Source organism: Heliconius melpomene, chromosome 7, assembly GCF_056956725.1.
Source record: "Heliconius melpomene rosina isolate 202511_hmr_F chromosome 7, ASM5695672v1, whole genome shotgun sequence".
Lineage (NCBI taxonomy): Eukaryota > Metazoa > Arthropoda > Insecta > Lepidoptera > Nymphalidae > Heliconius > Heliconius melpomene.
Genome location: NC_140395.1, coordinates 9879233 through 9887716, shown reverse-complemented (window position 1 = coordinate 9887716; position 8484 = coordinate 9879233). Strand labels below are relative to the sequence as shown.

At 29.6% G+C, this 8484-nt stretch overlaps 2 protein-coding genes across 3 annotated transcripts; one reads left to right on the top strand and one right to left on the bottom strand.

Annotated features, from left to right (window-relative positions):
- Nucleotides 1–280: 280 nt before the first annotated feature.
- Nucleotides 281–4092, top strand: LOC146537799 (uncharacterized). The gene is made up of 3 exons (XM_085188701.1): nucleotides 281–1718; nucleotides 1880–2173; nucleotides 2850–4092. The coding sequence occupies exons 1-3, from the start codon at nucleotides 1231–1233 to the stop codon at nucleotides 2992–2994; spliced, it is 927 nt and encodes a 308-aa protein (XP_085044827.1). The 5' UTR covers nucleotides 281–1230; the 3' UTR covers nucleotides 2995–4092.
- On the bottom strand, nucleotides 3208–7690 carry LOC146537798 (ubiquinone biosynthesis protein COQ9, mitochondrial-like). Of its 2 annotated transcripts, XM_085188699.1 has the most exons (6): nucleotides 7467–7671; nucleotides 4890–5242; nucleotides 4346–4437; nucleotides 4149–4269; nucleotides 3849–4052; nucleotides 3208–3317 (listed from the first exon to the last, which is right to left on the bottom strand). In XM_085188699.1, the coding sequence occupies exons 1-6, from the start codon at nucleotides 7492–7494 to the stop codon at nucleotides 3282–3284; spliced, it is 834 nt and encodes a 277-aa protein (XP_085044825.1). In that variant the 5' UTR covers nucleotides 7495–7671; the 3' UTR covers nucleotides 3208–3281. The 2 variants fall into 2 exon arrangements, with proteins under 2 accessions (XP_085044825.1, XP_085044824.1); XM_085188698.1 differs by lacking the exons at nucleotides 3208–3317; nucleotides 3849–4052; nucleotides 4149–4269; nucleotides 4346–4437; nucleotides 4890–5242 and adding an exon at nucleotides 5392–7231 and having other exon boundaries at nucleotides 7467–7690.
- Nucleotides 7691–8484: the final 794 nt, after the last annotated feature.

Here is an 8484-nt window from a genome sequence, read left to right as displayed (position 1 = left end):
ATTAAGTTACGGTATAGAGCATAGATATTACATACTGTACCATATTCACGTAAGGCTATAATAAATATATATTTTTAACAATATTGATATTTCAGAACTTTTTATTTTAGAAATCAATTTATATAAATAGATACATTAATTTTGTCTCTTAATTAACATGTCGATACCGTACACAAAATTCTTAAAAAATATCTACACTTCAAAATATTTATACGGTAAATAAATAACGTAAAAATATTTTTTTACCAATATTTAAATTACCGGCAATCTATATAAGTTAGGTATTCTATATAATATATAGAACACCGCAGGAGTCCAGGCAATGTATCTAATTCTATATAAACTTTCCTTTGTGCCGCCGGCAATATGTTAAATAAGTAGATCTTGGTCTATACTCATGTATTCGAGTTATAGATTCAGCAGTTTTTGAATATAAATATGTAGGTTAAAAACTTTTACACTTAAAAAATACTAAGCTTGCTTCTACACTTAAAACCCGCTTAATCTGTAGCTGCGGAAGCATTTGTATATATTTAAGTAACAATAAAAATCGGCATGAAATGCAAGCAAGTAAACAAGTCGGATCATGCTTATTGCTTATGCCTGCCTGCCAAATCTACTCCCCGACTGCACATTCAGTATTATATAGAATATTTCGTACAATATCTACACGCATTAGGTATTCTATACAATGGCGAGGTATTGTATAGAATACCGAATTATATAGACAACCGGTAATTTTACATGTATTATAATTTACTAGTCAATACAGATGCAGTGGTAACGTACGGTACAGTTCGTTACCGTTGTTGTGCGATGTAAATTATAATAAAACAAAATCATTACAATTACTAAATACAATCTGTGGAAGGTATGTTATAGTCAAAGTCATAATTAATCTGTCTCAGTTATAATAAAATAATCTTTGACGGAAATCTAAACAATAAACTGCGAAAAACAAATATACCTGCGTTCAACTGGTGGATATCATCTTCAGCAATTACTTTCATCTGTGGTAAATTTATACATGCACCACAGATTTTACTTTATGTAATATGTATATTATCTACAATATTTAGTATATGGTTTCTACAATTCTTATCTATATTTAACATTACATTGTTAGATATTAGAAAAAATCATATTATGTACCTCCCTACCTATTGGAGTCCAAGTTAATCATAAACTTATAAGATTATACTATAAGTTGGCTACGTAAAGGTATTAGAAATGAATAAAAATTATGAAAGATGTACTCATTGCAATCGGCGTAAATGGCTTGCGACAGGCTGTCTCAGAAAATGGTTGAAGCCAATGGAATGTAAACACTTGCAAAGAACTATTGACACTAAAAGAGATTTTAGCAATACAAACTTAGCAAACTCTGCAATTTTACCTGAAAGAAAATCTCCTGTCAACACGAACAAATTTGTAAAATTTTGGAAAAATAAACTTTTAATAACAGGTAGTGTTAGATCATTACAGAGATACTTTGGTAACAAGAACACCAGTGATGAATATTTGTGCAATTATAGTAAGAGAACTGATGTATCAACATCTGAAAAACAAATAATACATTTAAAAAGTGAATCAAAAAAAGATATTGATTTAGAAAATATGCATATGAAATGTCAACATTCTGAGGGCCATTCAGTACTTAGAGGACATCATCAGCATGCCTCTGTTGAGAGTTGTGCCATATACTGCCAACTGTCTAAGTAAGTCATATAATTTTTAATTTACATACATGTGAAATGTTATAATAGACAATATAAAAATATTGTCTATTATAACATTTCATTATATTGAATATATCAAATTTGATCAAGATCTCTTTATATTATTTTTTATTTTAATTCATGAAACATTGTTGTTTAAGACATGGTTGGTATTGGGGTGGAATAACATCAAGTGAAGCAGAAGAGCTTTTAGCAGGGCAACATGACAATGTGTTCCTAGTTCGCGACTCTTATGATTCAAGGCACATTTTATGTGTTTCATTTCGCTGTGTAGGACGTACTTTACATGCTCGCTTAAGACATGCAAATGGTCTTTTCTCATTGAACAATGAAACATTTGTGCCAGCAAATAGAATATCAGAACATTGTGCTACGGTAGATGTAAAATCTAAATTATTTGAAATGCCAGTAAAACTAGCAAGACCTTTGAACAGGTAAGAATACTAAAATGAAAAATACAATATTTTTTTCTTATATTTTTTCCAGCTTCACGCTATATCCAGCACACACCAGAGTAGGCAGGGAGAACCTGGGAACCTAATGATAAGACACTCCATTTCCCTATAAGACATTTCTGTTCTCCACTTTCCACTGATTTTTTCAAGCAATGAGTGTTGAGTGGCAGAACTCAATGCTATGCTTTGCCTCATTACCAGAGCAAGCAAATGAAAATACAGTAGAAACTCCAACTTACTGTTATTGATAATCAAATGTATAAATAAAAGCTTGTTTTGTGCATATGTAGCACAAAATTGCAACAAATACATATTAATGAAAATCAGCATTTATTAAAAAACACCTGCATAAATTACTTACTCATATACATCCATATATACATTTTCTTAGGTTTCATTGTATAAAATAATTAGCACAGTTGATAGTCAGGATTATCACGAAGCTGTAAAACTTAGGTCCAGGTAATCAAGTTGTTACTGTTAAATTATTAACTCCCCAAGTAGAAATTAAATCAAACCTACAACCATTGTGTTTATATAAATGCACATGTTTACCACCAGGCCATGATGGCCTCCTTTATATGATACTAGTTATTATTATATTTTATTTATTATTGTATGTTCTTTAGAAAATAATGTTAATGCCTTTTTCCAGATTTGCAAGATTAGATTCATTACAAAAGATATGCAGATTTGTAATAAGGCAGACTGTTTCAGAAGATTTATGGAGTAAATTACCACTTCCACCAAATTTAATAGCTTATGTCTCTCTCGGTAGTGACTACATAGCCACATTATAAAAATATAATTATTTAAAAATATATATAAATGTGCCTTAAACTTGTAGTGCACTTTTTGTATGTTAATCATTTTGTATTTGTGTAAGACATATCCTTTATGACTATGTAAAATGTTTATAAATTTTATACATAAAGTCTATTTTCAATATAATAAATGACTGTACTGTGATTAAAATCTTATATTTTATTTATAGCTAAAATAAAACAAAGATGTAAAAGGAAAAAATATATTATTGATACTATTGCAGAATAATACTATTGTTCACGCTACTGCCTCTTTGTCATAGTTACTTCATTGTATTCATACCTAACATATTTTTTGCCTGTAACAAAATTTAAATTGATCACTATGATTATATAGTCAAGAAAACATTTAATATGTGATTTTAAACATATAATATTTAATTATTTAAACAAATTTAAATGTTAATTCTTTAATAATATGTATTTATGAGAAAAGTTATGGGAAGGAATCAAGACATGCGCCAGCGTATCCAGTCAATTTAAAAAGTAGAAATTATAGTCAAGTTAAATGTTAAGTAAAGTGTGGGTTCCTTCACCGATAAAAGAATGGTAGATCTATTAGGGGGCCGAGTTCGCTCGTCATAAAGTTCAAGATTTAAATTTGACTTCATAGTTTTATACCACTAGGCACCAAACCAAATATCAACCTAATTGTCCAGTACAAGCTGGAAGAGTACTCTAACTTGCAAACATAATAAAACCTTAACTAACAAAAATTGTTAACAGTAAAATTTAAGAGGTTGAATATTATTCCGAGTGAAGGCAGTAACCCCTATAAATGTCCCATTCACATTAAACTTGATTTATTTTACATTTATAATTTTGATTACCGTGACGAAAGCTGCAGTTAAAGTTTGCGGTGCAACTGCAACTGGATTCATATTTAAAGCTATTTGAATCAATTCTGCATCTCTAATTCGTGATTTAACAAAACTTCTAGTTCCGGTACAGTTTTGTGAGGCATCAGTGAGGTAAAATAATTCTGATGCTTTATATATACCAGCCAAGCCCACTCGTCTAATGTACCAATTGAACTAAAAGAAAAAAAAATATATTTTTTATTTTTACAATAAAGGATGTTGTTATTAATATAATTTTATTAAAAATGTTTTCAATATAAAAATTCTTACGTCTACGCTGCGGTCGCCTGTATGATAGCAGATATCATCAACAAGGGAAAGTAGTGTTGCTAAACAATTAGGAACATTGTTTGGGAGAGCTTGTATTGCCATAGCTTTCGGCCATGTGCTCCTTGAATTAAAATATAATATTATAAAATATAGAACAAAATGTTTCATAAAAATTTGCGTCTCAACCATAATCTTACTTGTATGGGTCAATCATCAGAAGCCTTGTCATTATTGCGTTTTCAATTTCTTGAGCTGGTACTTTTGATCCTTTCAAATCTTCCCTTGGCCACTAGAAAACAAAATGTTTAAGTTCAACAATATTTCTTAAAATATATAGGTACCTACTTAACAAAGAATTTGAATATGATAATCATATAAAAGTACTTATATGAAAAATATATAAAATTGAGGCCGGCCTTGGTGCACAAAGTCTGACTGTAAATGCGACTGATTGTGGGTTGGTTCCCCACTCAAGAAAATGAAATATCCATTAAATTTGTATTTCCATTTCATCGCTCTGGTGTCGTGGCGTTGAGTTCCACCACTCAGCAATTGACCCAGATTTTTTTATTTATCTAAAAATATATGAAGTTGTCTCCATAATATTTTATTTTGTTAATTATTATCTATTCTACATTGAACCTAAAATTATCTACAGCATGTACAGTCAAGTTTTCCAACTGCAACAATTGTCTATTGAAAGAAATTTCATATTCATAACATTCTATCTTTACAACTTACGGTTTCCATTTCATCCACTAGTCTTTTATTACATGTGATATTAAAATAGTGCACTAAATCACCCCCTCCATTTGGAAATAACCCGTGAGCAATACCAGGGTAGCCTGCGGCTTCTGCTCCTTGTGCCAAGGCATCTATTGACCAACCACTTTTTGGTACAAACTCTAAAGCTTTGGTTAAAATACGGTTCTTCACATCTTCTTCATATTGTTTATCCTCTTGGTCAGTGGTAATGGTTTGCAAAACAATTTCTTTACTTGTCTGCACTTGGCAATATTTCCTAATATTTTTTTGGAAATTATTCACAGGAACTATTGTTATTGGAATAATTAATCTACAATTCGTTCTTAATGCTACAACAATAAAAATTAAATTAGTATGATGAGCAATATGTTTTTGTAAAAAAAATGATTAGCTTTTAAATTCAATAATTAAAAATTATTTAAATTAGCTTTTAAATAATTTTAATATCAGTAAGGAGGAGGCAAAATAAAACAAGTGATGCAATATATTTCTTAATTTTATTAAGAATAATGAATGTATGCATGATTAACTACAAGTTATTACTTTTGTTAACAGTAATACACTCAGACAAACGAGCAACTAAACCTTCTATCAAATGAAAGGCATTTAATGCAGAATGTATAATTTGTTTTTTATTCTCAATAGGTATTTTGTCCAATACATTTCCACCAACATTAATTGAGATTTCTGCTTGTTCTCTGGGCGATCTTTTGGCATCTTCTATATCTCTCAACTTTACTTCATAATGTGCTTTTGACATATTTAAACCAGTTCTTAAGTTTTTTAAGTAATCATTTTCTATGATGGCAAAATGACCCCTAATTCCAGTTTTGTTTAAGGTGTCCTTCAATGCTAAATATCTTAGAAAGTTCAAAGCAGATATGATTTGATCTGCTAGTTCAACTAAATCTGATTCAGCTCCATGAGGTAAATAACAGACTTTTTTCACTATACTAATAAGTTGGACGCCAGTAAAGCATTCTGGTAACTCTGATTCTTGAAAAGCTTTATCTATAGAATTCTTTAGCAAAGTTATTACAAAACCTATTATACCGGAATGGTTAGCTGTATCAAAAATAAATTTGATAAGAATACATCGACCCTTGTAATCAAATCTGTTAATATGAATTTCAATAAGTTTAACTGCCTCCTTCCGTAAATAATCATAACTTGAATAAACAGATATATTAACTAAATTTTTACATAAGCTATAATGCACTGAATTTGACAAAACTGTATGATTATTATCATTGGGGGAGGTGCTTAATATTTTTTTACATAAGGCTATACCCTTAGCAAGAGGACCATATTGTACAAAACTTAAAAGATGTACAACACAAAGTAGTGTAGTATCTGTCACATATGTACTAGAGTAGACTAATGGTATGGCAAAATCTGGAACTGAAAAGTGCCCTGATAACATAACATAGTACAGGCCTGATAATGTTGTCATATTAATTTTCTCTTTATGTTCATAAGGTGAGAGTTCCTCATCTGGAGAAACTTTGGCAGATTTTTCTTTTCCCATTTCTTTAAAATGAAGTTCTACATAGTTTAAAAATTTATATATATTTCTAATCAATGTTGAAATATTTTGTACAATTGTGTTAGCAGATGATCTGGCTTCACTATTTGCATTGGAATCTGGATCTAAATCTATATGAATTAATGGTGCACCAAGAAGACTTATTAGAAATGCAGCTAGTACTTCCTTTGTTCTCTGATTCGTATCTAATATAGTAACTCCATTCACAATTGGATTAAGAAATGCTGATAACAGAGAGTAGATTTTAATAATACGCCTAATATTATTATCACTGTCCAGTAACAATCTTTCTTTCTCTTCCAGTTGATGTTCTGGTATTGGAATATTTTCAACATAAGTACTAATAGAGTTCAAGCACCATTCTAATGATCTACCTCTCTTAGCTAATAGTTTAAGAAGCAGCTGTTGTAGTGGTTCTAGTAAAATACCAAATTGTGCATCATTTTTAGCGACTTCTATTTGTTCTATAAATTCTAGAAGAGCTTCTTCTGGTGTTGATTTATGGACTATGAGTGATAACAATTCCTCGCATGTTCCATATAATGATGGTTTTATTATCATTGTTTCATCTTGAATTTTACTAATTACCACAGATATTAAGTCCCAACAATTGTCTCTAAAGCAAGTAGCATATTTTTCTTCAACAGGTACAGCAAGGACTTCCTTATATTTACCAGAATCCAAAAGAGATGAAACTAAGTCGACAACATCTACATTTTGTTCCATGATGAAAGACGTGGAAAGAAAGCTTGTAATTCCAAACTTTTGGCCTCTGAAATTAAGTACGTTTGATGTTATACTTTATGTAAGAACAGCTAATTGGTCATGTTAAGTTCCAATGTTAGGATGTACAATCTTTGCTTGTCCACGATAAACAACGGTTTTTTTTCATCTCATATTTTTTTAACAAACACATACACAATGGTACAAAAAGTTTAAAATGTCGTTGAACTAAACATAATGATTCATAGAATAGCGGGAATAAAACAATAAATTATAAAACTTACAGCACATAACCCTCGGCAACTTATTCATTGTTATAATATTTATTCACTTAATATAAATTATAAAATAATGCCGATTTTTTATGTTTTGACTGAATATTGGATAACCTTCACAATTGACAATATTACAAAATACAAATATATATATAAGTATTTTCATATGACATTATAAAGGTATCGAGTTAAATATCGATTATTATTTATTGTTGAAATTTTCTTCGTAATCGTGTGCCTGGCACAGACCTTTAAGTAATAATTATTGTAATGATTAATTAGTAGCACTTTATAAAATATAAAAAATATATGAATTAACTGTGTGGATATATAAAAGATAACATTTATTGATTAGAAAGTAAAAAATTGATTAAATATATACTTAAATGTACTATTTTTTTGCACTACTTGACGTTGTAACTTATATTACATAAAACGACTCCATTTTTATTCAATAATGTAAAAACGTGCCTAATTTTGTGTATAATCATTCTGTTTTATCTTTCTTGTATTAGTATTACCGACACGACATGAGTAGCGAAACGCCACTTCTTGCCTCCACACCAGAGCGAAAAAATGGAAATATACGAATGTTAATAAATATTTCATGTGAGTATCGAACCCACAACCAGTCGATGTTACAGTCACACTGTCTCCTTGCGTTACGACTGGCCTGTTAACTTAAGTACTTTTAACAAATATTTTATGATGTACTTTGTTTTGAACTTCTTAAATTAGTGGTAGACTCTAGTAGTACTTTTATTAAATGCGCCTATTGCACTAAGCTATTTGTTATTTATTTAAATAAAATAAATATTCATATATAAGTAAAAATTACAAAAATCTAACTTAAAAGTTTTAAATAGAGTTTTAAGTTTATTTAGGTATGTATGAATCCATCGATTTTATTTTAAATTATAATCTTTAAAATATAAATGTCTATTGACCCCATTCGATTTTTTTATTTTATTGGAATTTTCGCCTACCTATTCAATAATTATTTATGAAAAAAAGAAGCTTGAAAACT

Coding starts and splice junctions, on each gene's coding strand:
- LOC146537799 (XM_085188701.1), top strand. CDS start 1,231: ATGAATAAAAATTATGAAAGATGTACTCATTGCAATCGGCGTAAATGG. Junction 1,719..1,879: donor ATATACTGCCAACTGTCTAA/GTAAGTCATATA, acceptor TTGTTGTTTAAG/ACATGGTTGGTATTGGGGTG. Junction 2,174..2,849: donor CTAGCAAGACCTTTGAACAG/GTAAGAATACTA, acceptor GCCTTTTTCCAG/ATTTGCAAGATTAGATTCAT.
- LOC146537798 (XM_085188698.1), bottom strand. CDS start 7,185: ATGGAACAAAATGTAGATGTTGTCGACTTAGTTTCATCTCTTTTGGAT.